Source organism: Xenopus tropicalis, chromosome 7, assembly GCF_000004195.4.
Source record: "Xenopus tropicalis strain Nigerian chromosome 7, UCB_Xtro_10.0, whole genome shotgun sequence".
NCBI classification, from domain to species: domain Eukaryota; kingdom Metazoa; phylum Chordata; class Amphibia; order Anura; family Pipidae; genus Xenopus; species Xenopus tropicalis.
Genome location: NC_030683.2, coordinates 533,672 through 554,193, shown reverse-complemented (window position 1 = coordinate 554,193; position 20,522 = coordinate 533,672). Strand labels below are relative to the sequence as shown.

The 20,522-nt window shown below is 47.0% G+C and overlaps 2 protein-coding genes across 4 annotated transcripts in view; both read left to right on the top strand.

The window, feature by feature from the left end:
* LOC101730988 (trypsin) overlaps window positions 1-7,745 on the top strand; it is a 35,104-nt gene extending 27,359 nt beyond the window's left edge. Inside the window, exons 1-5 of one of the 3 annotated variants that reach the window (XM_012954620.3) lie at window positions 5,427-5,521; window positions 5,711-5,861; window positions 5,973-6,226; window positions 7,188-7,324; window positions 7,505-7,745. In XM_012954620.3, the coding sequence (XP_012810074.1) occupies window positions 5,482-5,521; window positions 5,711-5,861; window positions 5,973-6,226; window positions 7,188-7,324; window positions 7,505-7,654 (732 nt within the window). In that variant the 5' untranslated portion in view covers window positions 5,427-5,481 and the 3' untranslated portion in view covers window positions 7,655-7,745. Of the gene's footprint in view, window positions 1-5,426; window positions 5,522-5,710; window positions 5,862-5,972; window positions 6,227-7,187; window positions 7,325-7,504 lie in introns of those variants that run through there. The other 2 variants (XM_018090273.2, XM_031905654.1) reach the window with 2 other exon arrangements.
* Window positions 7,746-13,612: 5,867 nt separating this feature from the next.
* On the top strand, window positions 13,613-15,901 carry LOC100498083 (trypsin). The gene is made up of 5 exons (XM_012954619.2): window positions 13,613-13,712; window positions 13,902-14,052; window positions 14,249-14,502; window positions 15,335-15,471; window positions 15,658-15,901. The coding sequence occupies exons 1-5, from the start codon at window positions 13,673-13,675 to the stop codon at window positions 15,805-15,807; spliced, it is 732 nt and encodes a 243-aa protein (XP_012810073.2). The 5' UTR covers window positions 13,613-13,672; the 3' UTR covers window positions 15,808-15,901.
* Window positions 15,902-20,522: the final 4,621 nt, after the last annotated feature.

Below are 20,522 nucleotides of genomic sequence, written 5' to 3'. Positions count from 1 at the left end.
TCACACGCTCTGCCACTCACACGCTCTGCCACTCACACGCTCTGCCACTCACACCCTCTGCCACTCACACGTTCTGCCACTCACACGTTCTGCCACTCACACGCTCTGCCACTCACACCCTCTGCCACTCACGCGTTCTGCCACTCACGCGTTCTGCCTCTCACGCGTTCTGCCACTCACACGTTCTGCCACTCACGCGCTCTGCCACTCACGCGCTCTGCCACTCACGCGTTCTGCCACTCACGCGTTCTGCCACTCACACGTTCTGCCACTCACACGTTCTGCCACTCACACGCTCTGCCACTCACACGCTCTGCCACTCACACGTTCTGCCACTCACACGCTCTGCCACTCACACGCTCTGCCACTCACACGTTCTGCCACTCACACGCTCTGCCACTCACACGTTCTGCCACTCACACGCTCTGCCACTCACACGCTCTGCCACTCACACCCTCTGCCTCTCACACGTTCTGCCGCTCACACGCTCTGCCGCTCACACGTTCTGCCGCTCACACCCTCTGCCGCTCACACGCTCTGCCGCTCACACGCTCTGCCGCTCACACGCTCTGCCACTCACACGCTCTGCCACTCACACGCTCTGCCACTCACACGCTCTGCCACTCACACGCTCTGCCACTCACACGCTCTGCCACTCACACGCTCTGCCACTCACACGTTCTGCCACTCACACGTTCTGCCACTCACACGCTCTGCCACTCACACGCTCTGCCACTCACACGCTCTGCCACTCACACGCTCTGCCACTCACACGCTCTGCCACTCACACGTTCTGCCACTCACACGCTCTGCCACTCACACCCTCTGCCACTCACGCGTTCTGCCACTCACGCGTTCTGCCTCTCACGCGTTCTGCCACTCACACGTTCTGCCACTCACACGCTCTGCCACTCACGCGCTCTGCCACTCACGCGTTCTGCCACTCACGCGTTCTGCCACTCACGCGTTCTGCCACTCACACGTTCTGCCACTCACACGCTCTGCCACTCACACGCTCTGCCACTCACACGTTCTGCCACTCACACGCTCTGCCACTCACACGCTCTGCCACTCACACGTTCTGCCACTCACACGCTCTGCCACTCACACGCTCTGCCTCTCACACCCTCTGCCTCTCACACGTTCTGCCGCTCACACGCTCTGCCACTCACACGCTCTGCCACTCACACGCTCTGCCACTCACACGTTCTGCCGCTCACACGTTCTGCCGCTCACACGTTCTGCCTCTCACACGCTCTGCCACTCACACGCTCTGCCACTCACACGTTCTGCCTCTCACACGCTCTGCCTCTCACACGCTCTGCCACTCACACGTTCTGCCTCTCACACGCTCTGCCGCTCACACGTTCTGCCTCTCACACGCTCTGCCACTCACACGCTCTGCCGCTCACACGTTCTGCCTCTCACACGCTCTGCCTCTCACACGCTCTGCCACTCACACGTTCTGCTCTCACACGCTCTGCCGCTCACACGTTCTGCCTCTCACACGCTCTGCCACTCACACGCTCTGCCACTCACACGCTCTGCCGCTCACACGTTCTGCCTCTCACACGCTCTGCCGCTCACACGTTCTGCCACTCACACCCTCTGCCACTCACACGTTCTGCCACTCACACGTTCTGCCACTCACACGCTCTGCCACTCACACGCTCTGCACCACCTTGCTCACACCCTCTGCCACTCACACGTTCTGCCACTCACACGTTCTGCCACTCACACGCTCTGCCACTCACACCCTCTGCCACTCAGCGTTCTGCCTCTCACGCGTTCTGCCACTCACGCGTTCTGCCACTCACGCGCTCTGCCACTCACGCGCTCTGCCACTCACGCGTTCTGCCACTCACGCGTTCTGCCACTCACGCGTTCTGCCACTCACACGTTCTGCCACTCACACGCTCTGCACTCACACGCTCTGCCACTCACACGTTCTGCCACTCACACGCTCTGCCACTCACACGCTCTGCCACTCACACGTTCTGCCACTCACACCTCTGCCACTCACACGTTCTGCCACTCACACGTTCTGCCACTCACACGCTCTGCCTCTCACACGCTCTGCCTCTCACACGTTCTGCCTCTCACACGTTCTGCCTCTCACACGTTCTGCCTCTCACACGTTCTGCCGCTCACACGCTCTGCCTCTCACACGTTCTGCCTCTCACACGCTCTGCCACTCACACGCTCTGCCTCTCACACGCTCTGCCTCTCACACGCTCTGCCACTCACACGCTCTGCCACTCACACGCTCTGCCTCTCACACGTTCTGCCTCTCACACGCTCTGCCTCTCACACGCTCTGCGCTCACACGCTCTGCGCTCACACGCTCTGCCACTCACACGCTCTGCCTCTCACACGTTCTGCCTCTCACACGTTCTGCCGCTCACACGCTCTGCCTCTCACACGCTCTGCCACTCACACGCTCTGCCTCTCACACGCTCTGCCACTCACACGTTCTGCCTCTCACACGCTCTGCCACTCACACGCTCTGCCGCTCACACGTTCTGCCGCTCACACGTTCTGCCTCTCACACGCTCTGCCACTCACACGTTCTGCCACTCACACGCTCTGCCTCTCACACGCTCTGCCACTCACACGCTCTGCCTCTCACACGCTCTGCCTCTCACACGTTCTGCCTCTCACACGTTCTGCCTCTCACACGCTCTGCCACTCACACGCTCTGCCACTCACACGCTCTGCCTCTCACACGTTCTGCCACTCACACGCTCTGCCACTCACACGCTCTGCCACTCACACGCTCTGCCACTCACACGTTCTGCCTCTCACACGCTCTGCCACTCACACGCTCTGCCACTCACACGCTCTGCCACTCACACGTTCTGCCACTCACACGCTCTGCCACTCACACGCTCTGCCACTCACACGTTCTGCCACTCACACGCTCTGCCACTCACACGTTCTGCCACTCACACGCTCTGCCACTCACACGCTCTGCCACTCACACGCTCTGCCACTCACACGCTCTGCCACTCACACGCTCTGCCACTCACACGCTCTGCCACTCACACGTTCTGCCACTCACACGTTCTGCCACTCACACCCTCTGCCACTCACACGCTCTGCCACTCACACGCTCTGCCACTCACACGCTCTGCCGCCCACACGTTCTGCCACTCACACCCTCTGCCACTCACACCCTCTGCCACTCACACGTTCTGCCACTCACACGTTCTGCCACTCACACGCTCTGCCACTCACACGCTCTGCCACTCACACGCTCTGCCACTCACACGCTCTGCCGCCCACACGTTCTGTGCGCATGTGTTGTGACATTGTACATCACAATACGGTGCAACACAACACAGCACGCCATGTAGCAGGAGAACTGGCACCAAAGCTACAACTATTTAAAACAGTTTGTTACTCGGATGTGTGCCTGGTTCTCATGGTTACTCATGAAGCCTAGCCGTGCCTGGTTTTTGACCCTGAATCCTTACTGACCGCCCTTACCCCGGCCTGACTCCTGACTCTAAACCTGAGCTGCCTGCCTCCTACCTGGATTTGCCGACTAGGCTTTGGTTCCCTGGTACTTCACTTGGTTTGCCTCACTGGATTCTCTCCACTCACACTTCTCCCTGTTTAAGCCCTGGGGTGGGTATCATGTTGTGTTTGTTGTGAGACACATTCTGCTTGTTGTATCCTCTCTGCGCTGGAAACTCCTGGTAAGCCAGGAGAAATGGATCAATCCGTCGGATCCTCCCTGCTTAAGTTTCGGACCCAACAATTGACACAAGCAGTCCATGAAGGCTAGGGAGGCTACAATCAGATGCAAGTACAACCGAGGTCAGGTCAGACTCCTCCTGGGACCTCAGCTTTGAGTACCACAGCAGCTTTCTTCTCTAATGTTCCAGCTATTTCTGCTTTGCACCCAGAGCAACCAGAACCTAAGTTTCACCTCCCCAAGCATTTTCAGGACTTTTTGCTCCTTCATGGACATTTTAAACTTCTTTTCACTCTCAAACCCCTCAAATATTAAAGCAGATGCTCTTTTTTGGGTGTTTTCCCCCCAACCTGATATTGAAAGACCTCCAGAAACCATACTGGGACCTAAGAACTTCTTTCGACCACCTCTTTTGTCATCTTAAAGTAGCCTCCAAGGATCCTTTGCGTTCTCCCTCTTCTACATATTTAACTTACAAGGATGGACTTGATTCTATATCCATCGATATAGAATCTTTGCTCATGAGAATTTCTATCTTGAGGCATTAATAGTTATTCATGATTCAGATCAAAAACAGAAGAAGGACCCAGACTTTAAGATTGGGAATCAAGCTTGGTTGTCTACTATCAATCTCAAGTTATCCTGCCCAAGTAAAAAACTGGGTCAACACTTTCTGGGGCCTTTCCCTATTATTCTCTAAATCAATCCAGTCTCTTTTCTATTAAGGCTACCAAGTTCTTGGCACATTCATTCATAATCAGGGCTACAGTCCTGAAGAAAACTCCTGAGAACCTTCCTTCAATCTACATTCTCCTAGGCTTCTGGTACAGTTTCATGAGAAACTTCATTTGCCTTTCCAAACATCCCATAACCAGCATGAAACATACTCCAGTAACTGTCACTGAAGACCAATGAATATCTCCAATCCCATAGGTCTTCATTCATCTCCAGTCATCTGTCCCATGGGTTATCCATTGAGTTTTATCTAAACCTTTCTCTTGGTTAAACCTGCATGTTGTCCTCTTCCCTCCTGAATTTGATGATGATCATGGAAGGTTAAGAAGAACATCCTTCATCATCTGGCCAATTGAGTACTAGTTCTATGGGGGTCTCTAATTAACAGCGAGGGGGACATGTCTGCCACTGAGTGGAGCTGAGAGTGAAGGGGTAGAGAACATTACCTCAACCAGACAGAATAGGAAGTTTAAGGCTGATGTCCCACAGAAAAATTTACTTGCCCGTGATAGATCTTTACTATCACAGGCAACTAATCTCCCCGAAATGCTTTTCCACCGGCTTCGGCTTTCCAAAATAGCACAAAGTTTCCTCCTGCAGGCAAGTTTGGGCGACTTCAGAAAGCCAAATCGATGCGTAGACCTTTTCACCAGCGATTCCCTTCATTGCCGGTGGAAAGGCATTAAATAATTTTTGCTTTCTTGTCCGCTGCCCCCCGCGCAAAACTAAAAAATGTGACATTTATGATGAGATAACGAACGAGAGCGAGTTTAATGGCAGGTGTGCAAACTGCTTAGTGTATAACATTAGAATTTCACAGACTTTAAACAGTTGTGATAAGCCTGAAATCTACTGAAATTGTAAGATTATGTGTTGTCCTGCGTCATTCCCATCCCTCCACCAAGGCCACTGATATTCATGTTTGCCATTATTTATATATACAGATGTATAGATAGAGAAGAGGATTGAAGGGCTGCTCTGTAGGTTTGGGTATAAATACCAGGAGTATTACTAATACAGAACATCTACTTGACCAAATCTCCACCATGAAACTTCTCCTGATCTGTGTGCTCCTGGGAGCCGCCGGTGAGTCCTCTTGCCAAATGCCTCCTCCTTAATGAGTTTCTTTTCTCTTCTTTGTATTCTATGGTACAGCTCTTTCCTGTTGTATCTTAGGGGGAAAGTCCTTACATCTACTGACAATTAGCACCAATGACTATATGGCTGTGTAGATAATATTTAGACAATATGAGTTCATGTTCCTTCCCTTCCCAGCTGCCTTTGATGATGATAAGATCATTGGAGGTGCCACCTGCGCCAAGAACTCTGTGCCCTACATTGTCTCCCTGAACGCTGGCTACCATTTCTGTGGGGGGTCTCTGCTCAATAACCAGTGGGTTGTGTCTGCCGCTCACTGCTACCAAGCGTAAGTAAAGGGTCCTACATAACATGAATGGATGTCACCAAATAGGATCTCTTTTCTAGTGTTTGTTGAACCTTCTCAATGTTCCTTTTGATTTTTCATTTCTACTTGAAGGAGCATCCAGGTCAGGCTGGGGGAACACAACATCGCCCTAAGTGAAGGAACAGAGCAATTCATCAACTCTGCAAAGGTCATCAGGCACCCCAGCTACAACTCCAGGACCACAGACAATGACATTATGTTGATCAAACTTGCCTCTCCTGCCTCCCTCAACTCCTATGTGAAAGCCGTGTCTCTGCCTTCTAGTTGTGCCGCCGCCGGTACCAGCTGCCTGGTCTCTGGCTGGGGAAACACTTCCGCCAGTGGCTGTAAGTTACCAGAACAAGTAATGTAGGTTCTGTAATCAACAAATACCCATTTATGAAGGATATATTCTTTGTGAGGCCTTTTAATCTACCTGAAGATTTCCCTGTTGCACCCAACATTCATAGTTGTGACTTCTACAGAAGATCCATTTCTTTGTTACCAACACAACTGCCCAAGTGCTGGGACACGTCCATGCAGGGGGATCAGTAGCTGCTCGTTGTAGCATAGAAATTGGGTTCCTTCTTTTCTGTGGGGCAATAATTGGCTACTTACCCACATAAAACAACCTACAAACCTATCTCTAAGAGTTGCAGCTACTAATCTCCCTGAACGACATTGTCTTTAACTCACAGATGGACAATTGGTCTCCCACAGACCACACAGGGATTGTGGGTTAATGGAAAAGAAAAGCTTAAATCAAGGGGATGTGCCAAATATTAGCACTTACATTGAATATATTCACTAACCTGATACCCCAGGCAGGTGCTCCTGTTAGCAGAAACCACAATGGCCCTGGGTACTTATGGAAGAGCACCATAGAGCAATCTTCTTCTTCTGCTTCTTTGTTCCTTGGTTGCCGGGGGCAGTTGCGTGCATGGTAGGGTGAAATAGTTGGCTTTTTGTTAAAGTTCAGCTTTTCACTCTACTACACATGTCTGGTGAATAGAAACCAGAAGAAGAAGCAGAAAGAAGAAAGAAGCGCAAGAAGATTGCTCCGAAGTGAATATAATCCCTGGGGGGTGCCTAACATTTGGCACCCCCCAGAGATTTTAACTTTCCTTCTCTTTAAAGGAAGAATTAAGACTTCCCTGCCAGAATCACCTGTAATTATACATGTTTCAAGTGCTGACCCAGTAGTGCCGGGTCTAGTGCAGCTCAGTATGGGCATGTTTGGCAAATGTGTGAATAACAGATAATTGTTGCCAATATCCCATCATTTAATATCCACACTTTTATTTTCAGCCAATTACCCCAACCTCCTGCAGTGCCTGAATGCCCCTATCCTGACCACCGCCCAGTGTTCAAGCGCCTACCCCGGGCAGATCACCAACAACATGTTCTGTGCCGGATTCCTGGAGGGTGGCAAGGACTCCTGCCAGGTAACTCATCACCCTGATGCCCCAACTCTGAATTGTCCTAGCTGGGTAATGTTGTAGCTGAATGTTGTTTTTAGGGTCATCACCCCAATAATTCTCCATCTGCTTGAGGGTTCATCTTTTATAAGAAGTATTGTAACTTCATTTGAGATCTGTCCAATAACAATCTCCCTTCCTTTTTAGGGTGACTCTGGTGGCCCCGTTGTGTGCAATGGACAGCTGCAGGGTATTGTGTCCTGGGGTATCGGCTGTGCCCAGAGGAACTACCCCGGAGTCTACGCCAAGGTCTGCAACTACAACTCCTGGATCCAGAGCACCATTGCTGCCAACTAATCCTTTAACTTATTGGGAAGTCTCAGTTTTGGTTCTGATTCTGTGGAACAAATAGAACTTGCATAAGGAAGAAATAAAAGATTCATTAAGTCTGCACATTTACTGTCTGGCCTTTTTACTAGATAAGTTTCCCAAGAACCGTGTTTTATTATTGGAATTAATATCCTTTATAGACACTGAGAGGTGAATGTATCGAGGCTTATATAAAACTAGGGTTCAGCTCACAAACTGGAATAAAAAGATAAGTTGAACCATTTCTGCCCCTCAGACTCCTAGACTGGGACATCTCTAACAATTTGCTGCCCACTAACCTTGTTGCTGACCCCCTTTAGTCACGTGTTCACACAGGTCCCTCTACTGAAATGTCTTTTACCTGCTGGTTCTGCCTATTGTTCCTATTGGGCCAGGCACACACCTGTTGGAACCTCTGGGGGTATCAGAACTTGTCTGGTTCCTATTGCCGATACAGACACACATTGAATATGTCCTTAACTGAGGTTTAAGAAATAAATCAGATCAATGTTTTTGATAGATCGTCACACCAGTCCTTATGCTTTGCTCAGCAAAATCTATTGTCCATAGTCAGTAGAGCTTAGTCACAGATGAAGCCATGAATTCCTCTGCTCCTTCCCATATATCTGCCCCATATATACCCTTCTGGTTCCTACACTCAGCTCAGGACAATCTGTAGTCCATAGAGTTTATCACAAGAGCTGAGTAAAACCATATAACATAAATGCATCTTCCCTGATTGCCCCACATGTGTGCTCTCCACCTTGCATCAGAGAAGCTCCTGAACTTTATTCTTCCATCAGCTCCTTGCAAATGCATTGAAGTCATTTTTGGCTGCATTATGTTATTGCTGATAATTCATTGAGTCAAAGGGTGTATTTCTGGCTAGCCAATGGCCATACATGGAAAGATAAACTTGTTTAAAAGGTCGCCAAACAAGTGGATCTTTTCGCAATATGCCCAGCTTGAGGTACATGATTTCTAGACCTCTTTGCCCATGGAGACAAAATGAAGAACTCTCAGCTACTACACAATAAGCCCTGAGGCTAAACGGTTATGGCTATGTTAGAGCATGACGTCTCAGCTCAATTCTCACACTCCCCACCAAGAGATAATGTCACTATAATTAAGGCAACATTTGGGGGGAATCTTTTGCAAAGTCTATACACTTATCCTTAAAGGTGTCTCTTCCAGATACATCATCTGTTCCTTCCTTTTTTCTTCTGCTGCTACAGCAACTGCAAGGGCTTTCCCTTATATCCATTGGCCCTCCATGAAGACAGACCCTAGTCCCTTAAAGTTTGTTTTCTAAAGATCCCATAACCAGGATGAAACATACTCCAGTAGCTGTGACTGAAGACCAATGAATATCTCCAATCCCATAGGTCTCCATTCATCTTCAGTCACCTGCTATACTGGATGGCATCCATTGGTGTCACTGTCCCATGGGTTTTCCAAGTTCCTGTAGGTATTTCTGGGAAGGTGACTCTCTTCTTTGATTGTTTTAGTGACTCCAGCTGTCTTTGTTTTGTCTGACATAGTAATAATTCCAAAGGCCTGATTGGATACACTTTGGGATCTTTTGACTAATATTATTTCTGTTACTCTATAACATTCCCATCTTTGTGTCCTTTAATGTGATAAAATACACCATATACATTTCCCTGGAAATGTCCAGGCCGGCATCCATTGACTTTTATCTAACCCTTTCTCTTGGTTAAACCTGTTATTGTCCTCTTCCCTTCCGCATTTGATGATGATGATGATCATGGAAGGTTAAGAAGAACATCTTTCATTGTCTAGTTCTATGGGGGGTCTCTAATTAACAGCCGGGGGACATGTGTGCCACTGAGTAGAGCTGAGAGTTACAGGGTAGAGGTTTGTTCCTACAGCAGAGCCTGACATTCTATAGACAAGAGACTACATGACACCAACCAGACAGAATAGGAAAAGTTCAAGACTTTCCACCAGCGATTCCGTTTGTTACTGGTGGAAAGGCGTTTCAGAGAGATTAGTTGCCCATGGTAGCAGGGATCCAACGTTGGTGCCTAAATCTCTTTGTGGGACATCAGCCTTAGCCTGAAGGTTCCTCACATGAAGCAGAAGTGTCTCTTCTCCAACCCCACAAAGAGCAGAAATAGGAAATGCCGCAGTTGTTTGAGGCCAATTGTTTAGAGGATCTCTGGAATATTCACTTTCTGATGTTTCTACTTATTTGAAGGAATTTTATCATCTCTGAAACAGATTTCCAATTTGTTTTTAGAAAACGCTTTTATTTGTATCCATGAATTTAACCCTTTAACTGGCAACAACGTGCTTGGCACATCATTGCAGAAAAAGGCACATGCCGCTTCTGCAGAGGGTTTTTAGCGATGACAGCCCCCTGGCCACGAGCCAGGGGGGCTGTCATGTCGGCCCTGCGATGTGATCATCACAGGACCGACCTCCAAGCAGCATATGCGATCGCATGCTTGGTCCCACTTCCTGCTTCCAGCCCACTGACTCCCGGACTGCAGCAGGAGGACCAGGCATGTGATCCGTGCCTCAGGACAGGTGAGAGTTTTTTTTTTGCATTTACACACTTACACACACTTATACACATTTACACACACACATAAATTTACACACACATACAGCACACAATTTAGTAGTTTTTTTGTTTTCATTTTGCACAATCATATACACTCATATACACACTTACACACTGTCACACAACCTTTACATATGTACACACATGTATACACAAACTTTTTTTTCATTTTACCACGTTATTTTTAGTTTCTTTTCCCTAAAAACTGTTTATTTTGACAGCATTATTATTGGATCAGATATCCTGACCACTAATTACGCTGTTGTTTGACTTATTTTGTTGCACAATTTTTGTGGTTTTATTGCATTTTTTATCCCTGTATTAGTGTTCCTGATCTGTGTTTAGCATAGCTTTGCAATGTACAAAAATAACTTTACCTATTTTCAATTCATCAAAATGTGTACCTTACAAAAATATATGGTTTTCTGGGGGGTCTCTGTATAGTTTGGGGGTCTTACGGCATATAATATGCTGTCAGGGGGCTCTGTGTGGAAAAGCGGGCGAGAAATCCATATTTTCATTTTGGGGTCAGTACATACCGCAGACTTTTGTATATCTATGCATATTGGGCATCAAACTGTTCAGTAGACCTTTGGTGTTCTTATTTGGGGTGATTTGCCTTTGTATGCAAGAAACTGTGTGAGATAAATGCGCCAAATTGCAACATTTTTAGGCAATTTTCTAAAATGTCATAAAAACCACTAAATTTAGGAAAGCTTTGCAGGTTGGTACTTTGGTGTAGAAAGGACTCTTTACCCATGTTGGATTTGTCAGAATGTGTACTTTGCAAAAGTATATGGTTTTCTGGGGGTCTCTGTATAGTTGGGGGGGTGTTACGGCACATAATATACTGTCAGGGGGCTCTGTATAGTTAGGGGGGGTTACGGCACATAATATACTGACAGGGGTATCTGTATAGTTAGGGGGGGTTACGGCACATAATACAGTGACAGGGGTCTCTGTATAGTTAGGGGGGTTACAGCACATAATATGCTGACAGGGGGCTCTGTATAGTTAGGGGGGTTACAGCACATAATATGCTGTCAGGGGGCTCTGTATAGTTAGGGGGGCTTACGGCACATAATACGCTGACAGGGGGCTCTGTATAGTTAGGGGGTGTTATGGCATATAATATGCTGTCAGGGGGCTCTGTATAGTTAGGGGGGGTTACGGCACATAATACGCTGACAGGGGGCTCTGTATAGTTAGGGGGTGTTGTGGCACATAATATGCTGTCAGGGGGGCTCTGTATAGTTAGGGGGTGTTATGGCACATAATATGCTGTCAGGGGGCTCTGTATAGTTAGGGGGGGTTACGGCACATAATACGCTGACAGGGGGCTCTGTATAGTTAGGGGGTGTTGTGGCACATAATATGCTGTCAGGGGGCTCTGTATGCAAAAGCTGAGCTGGCAGGCGAGAAATTCATATGCGCTATTTTCATTTTGGGGTCAGTGCATACCACAGACTTTGGTATATCTATGCATATTGGGCATCAAACTGTTCAGTAGACCATAGGTGTTCCTATTTGGGGTGATTTGCCTTTGTACGCAAGAAATTGTGTGAGATAAATGCGGCAAATTGCAACATTTTTAGGCGATTTTCTGAAATGTCAAACTTAGGAAAGCTCTGCAGATTGGTACTTTGGAGCAAAAAGAAATGTTTACCCATTATAGATTCGGGGGGATGTGTACTTTCCAAAAATATATGGCTTTCTGGGGTGAGTGTACTTTTTTGCAGCATTATCCCACATAAAGGAAGTAAATGTGTTGATTTTGCAGGAGCTGAAATGATAGATCATATGGGGGTATGTTCACATTGGGGCCCCTACATGCCACATACTTAGGTAAACCTATACATATTGGGCATCAAACTGTTCAGTGGACCCCTGGCATTCAGATTTATGGTGTTTTATCTTGGTACCTAATGCTATGTGGGAGATAAGATGCTGAAAAGTGGAAGCTTTGAGGGGATTTTTGGAAATATCTTCAAAATTGCCAAATTTAGAAAACATTTGTGGCTTGGTACTTTGGAGTAGAAAGACATGGGTACCCATTTTAGATTCGGGGGAATGTGTACTTTCTAAAAATATATGACTTTCTGGGGTGAGCGTACTTTTTACTAGCTTTATCCCACATATAATGATGTAAATGTGTTGATTTTGCAGGAGCTGAAATGATAGATCATATGGGGGTATGTTCACATTGGGGCCCCTACATGCCACATACTTAGCTAAACCTATACATATTGGGCATCAAACTGTTCAGTGGACCCCTGGCATTCATATTTAGGGTGTTTTATTTGGTTACTTTATGACCTGTAGGAGATAAGATACTATAGACTGGAAGCTTTGAAGCAATTTTTAAAAAAATTCACAAATTTTGATAAAAACCAATAGCTTTAGGAAAGCATTGCGACTTGGTAGTTTGGAGCAGACAGACAGTTGTGCCTATTCTGGATTCCCCACAATCTGTTCTTTCCAAAAATGTATAATTTTCTGGGATAAACCTTCTGTTAGTGGAATTTTTGGCCTTGAAATCTAAAGTATGCAGCTTTCTGGAGCAGTGCTTTGTAAATTTGGTAGTGTCCTGCCGGGAGTTTTTGACCTATACAAGTGACAAATCTCCATAAAACTATATATATTTGGTATTGGCACATTCAGGAGATATGGGATTTTCTAAATCAGTTTTATTTTCATGCATAAAATAATTTTTGTTTCTAGTATGTGTGTTTATATTATGGAAAATTAGATTTTTTTTTTTTCATTTTTAGACATTTAGAAGCCTATATCTTGTTACAGAACTGGAATTACACAAAAATTGTACCATATTTTGAAAGCATAGATTGTCCTGAAAAAAACATTATATTGTTTTCCTGGGTAAACTAAAAGTCCCCCTGAGGAAAGGCCCCTAAAGTGAAACAGTGCAAAATGTTCAAAAACTGTCTGACAATACAAGTTCCGCTTTGACCAAAACATCTGGCAGTAAAAAGGTTAAAAGAAAAGTTTCTTTGCTTTTCTGCCTATTTGAGCTCCGTGGGGAACCAGAAAGGGATTTAACTACATTAAATAATTGTTTTCTCATCCGCTGCCCCCGTGCAAAACGAAAAACTGTGATATTTAGGATGAGATGAAGAACGAGACCAAGTGTAATGGCAGCTGTGCAATCTGCTTAGTGTATAAAAAAAGAATTTCCCAGTTAAACAGTTGTGATAAGCCTGAAATCTACTGGAAATATAAGATTGTGGGATGTTCTGCGTCATTCCCATCGCTCCACCAAGGCTACTGATATACATGTTTGCAGTTATTTATATATATATATATAGATAGAGATAAGGATTGATGGGCTGCTCTGTAGGTTTGGGTATAAATACCAGAGGTTCCTACTGTAGAACATCCACTTTGGCCACATCTCAACCATGAAACTTCTCCTGATCTGTGTGCTCCTGGGAGCCGCCGGTGAGTCCTCTTGCCAAGTGCCTCCTCCTTAATGAGTCTCTTCTCTCTTTTTTATATTATATGGTACAGCTCTTTCCCGTTGTATCTTAGGGGGAAAGTCTTTACATCTACTGACAATTAGCACCAATGACTATATGGCTGTGTAGATAATATTTAGACTACATGAATTCATGTTCCTTCCCTTCCCAGCTGCCTTTGATGATGATAAGATCATTGGAGGTGCCACCTGCGCCAAGAACTCTGTGCCCTACATCGTCTCCCTGAACGCTGGCTACCATTTCTGTGGTGGGTCCCTGATCAATAACCAGTGGGTCGTGTCTGCCGCTCACTGCTACCAAGCGTAAGTAAAGGGTTCTACATAACATGACCATCACCTTGGGGTTCCACAGTATAGTCACTTACTTACAGACCCAGATCACATTATACTCATTATTCCTTTGCCATATTAAACCCCAAACGTATTCTCCAATTAGAATCTCTTTTCCAGTGTTTGTTGAACCTTCTCAATGTACATTTTGCCTTTTTTCTACTTGTAGGAGCGTCCAGGTCAGGCTGGGGGAACACAACATCGCCGTAAGTGAAGGAACCGAGCAGTTTATCAACTCTGCCAAGGTCATCAGACATTCTGGCTACAACTCCAGGACCTTAGACAATGATATCATGCTGATCAAGCTCTCCTCTGCTGCCTCCCTCAATTCTGCCGTCAACGCCGTGGCTCTGCCTTCTAGTTGTGCCGCCGCCGGTACCAGCTGCCTGATCTCTGGCTGGGGGAACACTTCCGCCAGTGGCTGTAAGTTACCAGAACAAGTAATGTAGGTTCTGTAATCAACAAATACTTGTATTTTTGGAGTGTAAGTGTAGTACAAAGTGAATAAAATTTCAACATACATAGGTTTTTCTACAGAAGATCCATTTCTTTGTCCAACACAACTGCCCAAGTGCCAGTGATGAGACACCTCCATGCAGGGGGATCAGTAGCTGCTCCTTGCAGCTACCTAGAAATAGGGTTCCTCCCTTTCTTTAGGGCAATAATTGGCTACTTACCCACATAAAACAACATACAAACCTATCTCTAAGAGTAGTAACTACGAATCTCTTTGGATGACATTGTCTTTACCTCACAGTTGGAACATTGGCTAACCTGATACCCCAGGCATGTTCTCCTGTTAGCAGAAAATGACTGGGTACTTCTGGAGGAGCAATCTTCTTCTTCTGCTTCTTTGTTCCTTGGTTGCTGGGGCAGTTGCATGCATGGTAGGGTGAAATAGTTGGCTTTTTGTTCAGCTTTTCACTCTAATACACATGTCTGGTGAATAGAAACCAGAAGAAAGAAGCACAAGAAGATTGCTCTGTGGTGCTCCTCCAGAAATACCCCAGACCATGTATGTATGAGGTAAGTGAATATAATCACTGGGGGGTGCCTAATATTTCCTCTTTAAAGGAAGAATTAAGACTTCCCTGCCAGAATCACCTGTAATTATACATTTTTCAAGTGCTGATCCAGTAGTGTCGGGTCTAGTGTGCAGCTCAGTATGGGGAAAAAAACATGTTTGGCAAATGTGTGAATAACAGATAATTGTTGCCAATATCCCATCATTTAATATCCACATTTTTATTTTCAGCCAATTACCCCAACCTCCTGCAGTGCCTGAATGCCCCCATCCTGACCACCGCCCAGTGCTCAGGAGCCTACCCCGGGCAGATCACCAACAACATGTTCTGTGCCGGATTCCTGGAGGGTGGCAAGGACTCCTGCCAGGTAACTCACCCCATCCCCCTGATGCCCCAACACTGAATTCTCCTAGCTGGGTAATGTTGTAGCTGAATGTTGTTTTTAGGGTCAACCCCCCAATAATTCTCCATCTACTTGAGGATCCATCTTTTATAAGAAGTATTGCATCTCCATTTGATATCTGCCCAATAACAATCTCCCCTCCTTTTTTAGGGTGACTCTGGTGGCCCCGTTGTGTGCAATGGACAGCTGCAGGGTATTGTGTCCTGGGGTATCGGCTGTGCCCAGAGGAACTACCCCGGTGTGTACACCAAGGTCTGCAACTACAACTCCTGGATCCAGAGCACCATTGCTGCCAACTAATCCTTTAACTTATTGGGAAGTCTCAGTTTTGGTTCTGATTCTGTGGAACAAATAGAACTTGAATAAGGATGAAATAAATGATTTATTAAGTCTACACATTTACTGTTGGGTCTTTCATTGTTGCTTGATAAGACTTTGAGGTGCATGATCTTTCTATCTCAGGTACCAATCATACCTTTACCTCCCTTGTGTTTGGCGCTGTAGCCAGGGAAACAAAGAAGCCACCAGTAGCCACACAGTTTCCCAAGAACCATATTTTGTTATTGGACTTATTTTTGGACTCATTTTTGATTAATTTATTATTAACACTTATGAATGAGTAAAATTGGGGTTTGGCTCTTACTAAGGTAAGGTGCGGGGAAATGTATTGGAGCCCAGGTAACTGGATCATTTCCCCCTGCTGGCTCTGCCTATTGTTCCTATTCGGCCAGGCACACACTTGTTGGAACCTCTGGGGGTCTCAGTACATATTCGGTTCCTATTGCCGATACAGACACACCTTGAATATGTCCTTAACCCTTTTGACTGAGGTTTAAGAAATAATTCTGATCAATGTTTTTGATGGATCCATTACACCGGTCCTTATGCTTATCTCAGCAAAATATATTGTCCATAGTCAGTAGAGCTTGGTCACAGATGAAGCCATGAATTCCTCAGCTCCTTCCCATGTATCTGCCCCAATATACACCCTTCTGGTTCCTACACTCAGCTCAGCCCACAGAGTTTATTGCAAGAGCTGAGTAAAACCATATAACATAAAACCATCTTCCCTGATTTCCCCACACATCGGCAATGCTCTTCCACCTTGCATCGGAGAAGCTCCCGAATGTTATTCTTCTAACCTTATTCTCTTGTGTTTGAATGACTCCCAAGTTAGGAGACAGTTAGTGTGAGAAGCAGATCATGGTCCTTCCCAAATGTTTATTTTGTGTGGGTTGTGATCGATTCTGGTGATATTTGTAGATCCTGTATCAGTTGAGATGTTTGCACAATGGAACCACCACATCATATTCAGCCTCTCCTGTTGGCTGTAGAACCTCCAGCAGGTATCTTTACCCCTCTAACCAAGCATTTTATTAACTTTCCAACCAATACTCCCATTTTAAGGTTTGTTGCCCAAATAAATCATTATGAGGATTGTGTTTAAGGCCCCATATCTGATTAAATGCACTTTTCCAATAAGCAACTGTGTCATCTCCAAAGTGCTTGCAGTATAAAACATCAAGAAACGTAATAGCACAATCACACTGCTAAATAAACTGCTTCTTCTTCTACTACTGTACCTGCCCCTCGGCATCCATGTTTGTGATATATTGCCTTCCATTGCATTCTTCACCTAATATGGGGCTGGGGGGTCAGCCTTTTCTTTCTTAGAGATAGGGTCTCCTACATTTTGACAGTTGTTGGCTGTAGAATGTAGAGGAGGCACCTAGATGTCCCATTCCCTACCCTTACCGGGCTGGACAAAGTGAGATGAACCACATGCAACAAGACCCTCAGAAGCCCCATTCCAGGTGCTACGAAAGTCTCGCTGGTAGGGTTGTTAGTAGAATATATCAGCTATAAAGGGATCTGACACTCAGTTCCTGTAACTGTCATTAATCCACAGAAGCCAAATTGTCAGGGCCTGAAATGCAGGTGCAGCTCCCCAAAACCACAAAACAATTGAGTGTTTCTTGAAAATCATGAACACAAACAAACTGCTTTCCAAGGAGGGTCGGTGATCACAAATATTTGAACTTTAAGTGTAAAAAAGTCACAAATGCCAATTCTTTGTACCTTGCACACTGCCCCCTGCTGTTGCAGAATAGCCACAAACCACAGGGCTCCATTTTGGAGAACAGAGACCTACAGCTACTCCCTCAAATATAGGGCCCGGGGTGGTGAGTAGCCTGGGGTGGTAAGTAGCCTGGGGCAGCGGGTTACCCGGGGCAGTGAGTAGCCCAGGGCAGTAAGTTAGCAACATGGAAGGTTATGCTGGAGACATGGCATAAGGCCTAAATGACTGGGCAATTACTGAGGTGGCAAATCATTAGCTATAAACTTCATGAAAGAATAAAACATCCAAATAACGATTTATATTGTTACCCCAGAGCGAGGGAGGGATTCTACCTACCGACATTGCAGATATGTCTAGCTGCCAGCAGTATAAAGATGGCGGCTATGCTTATCATTGGCTGGATTACATATGGTCACATGATAAAGTATGGGGACCCAAAATAGACATAGAACCAGCGGTTCTCAACCTTTGGGGGTCAAACAACCCTTTCACAGGGGTCTAAGACCATCGGAAAACACATATTTCCAATGGCTTTAGGAATAATGTTATGGTTGGGGGTCACCACAATGTGAGGAACTGTATTAAAGGACCGGGACATTAGGGAGGTTGGGAACCTCTGGTCTAAACACTAAACACTATCATTAAACAAACCAGTAGGTGGCGCAATCAAACAATCAAACAGGGCTGGAGGCAACACAAGGACTGAAGAGACAGAATATAATTGGATGCCAACGTTATTACCTTTCGATATGTTGGTATCTCCTGACATTCCCACCGCTGAGCCCTAACGACTCTCACTGCTGTTAGTTAATGAATCATTGGACCAAGGTGCCAAATTCAGGTACAATAGGGCCAACGATGGGTCAGGCAACCGGATAACTCTGACATTCTATGAAACACCTTCATCCCAAGTGGTTTTATTACTGGATATAACCCCCACATAGGCAAATAATTACCCCTTATATTGACCCTCTGTAACACAGTGGGGGGGATGAAGAGTAAAATGTATGTATTTGGCACCGGTACCAGTGATACAGACGCTCCAGCACAATGACTGGCACCGGTACCAGTGATACAGACACTCCAGCACAATGACTGGCACCGGTACCAGTGATACAGACGCTCCAGCACAATGACTGGCACTGGTACCAGCAATACAGACGCTCCAGCACAATGACTGGCACCGGTACCAGCGATACAGACACTCCAGCACAATGACTGGCACCGGTACCAGTGATACAGACACTCCAGCACAATGACTGGCACCGGTACCAGTGATACAGACACTCCAGCACAATGACTGGCACTGGTACCAGCAATACAGACGCTCCAGCACAATGACTGGCACCGGTACCAGCGATACAGACACTCCAGCACAATGACTGGCACCGGTACCAGCAATACAGACACTCCAGCACAATGACTGGCACCAGTACCAGCGATACAGACGCTCCAGCACAATGACTGGTACCGGTACCAGTGATACAGACACTCCAGCACAATGACTGGCACCGGTACCAGCGATACAGACACTCCAGCACAATGACTGGCACCGGTACCAGCAATACAGACGCTCCAGCACAATGACTGGCACCGGTACCAGCGATACAGACACTCCAGCACAATGACTGGCACCGGTACCAGTGATACAGACACTCCAGCACAATGACTGGCACCAGTACCAGCGATACAGACGCTCCAGCACAATGACTGGTACCGGTACCAGTGATACAGTCACTCCAGCACAATGATTGGCACCGGTACCAGCAATACAGACGCTCCAGCACAATGATTGGCACTGGTACCAGCGATACAAACGGTCCAGCACAATGACTGGCACCGGTACCAGTGATACAGACACTCCAGCACAATGACTGGCACCGGTACCAGTGATACAGACACTCCAGCACAATGACTGGCACCGGTACCAGTGATACAGACACTCCAGCACAATGACTGGCACCGGTACCAGCGATACAGACGCTCCAGCACAATGACTGGCACCAGTACCAGCGATACAGACGCTCCAGCACAATGATTGGCACCGGTACCAGTGATACAGTCACTCCAGCACAATGATTGGCACCGGTACCAGCAATACAGACGCTCCAGCACAATGATTGGCACTGGTACCAGCGATACAAACGGTCCCGCACAATGACTGGCACCGGTACCAGCGATACAGACACTCCAGCACAATGACTGGCACCGGTACCAGCGATACAGACGCTCCAGCACAATGACTGGCACCGGTACCAGCGATACAGACGCTCCAGCACAATGACTGGCACCGGTACCAGCGATACAGACGCTCCAGCACAATGACTGGCACCAGTACCAGCGATACAGACGCTCCAGCACAATGACTGGCACCGGTACCAGCGATACAGACGCTCCAACACAATGACTGGCACCAGTACCAATGATACAGACGCTCCAGCACAATGACTGGCACCGGTACCAGCGATACAGACGCTCCAGCACAATGATTGGCACCGGTACCAGCGATACAGACACTCCAGCACAATGACTGGCACCAGTACCAGCGATACAGACGCTCCAGCACAATGATTGGCACCGGTACCAGTGATACAGACACTCCAGCACAATGACTGGCACTGGTACCAGCGATACAGACGCTCCAGCACAATGACTGGCACCGGTACCAGTGATACAGACGCTCCAGCACAATGACTGGCACCAGTACCAGCGATACTGACGCTCAAGCACAATGACTGGCACCGTACCAGCGATACAGACACTCCAGCACAATGACTGGCACCAGTACCAGCGATACAGACGCTCCAGCACAATGACTGGCACCAGTACCAGCGATACAGACGCTCCAGCACAATGATTGGCACCGGTACCAGCGATACAGACACTCCAGCACAATGACTGGCACCAGTACCAGCGATACAGACGCTCCAGCACA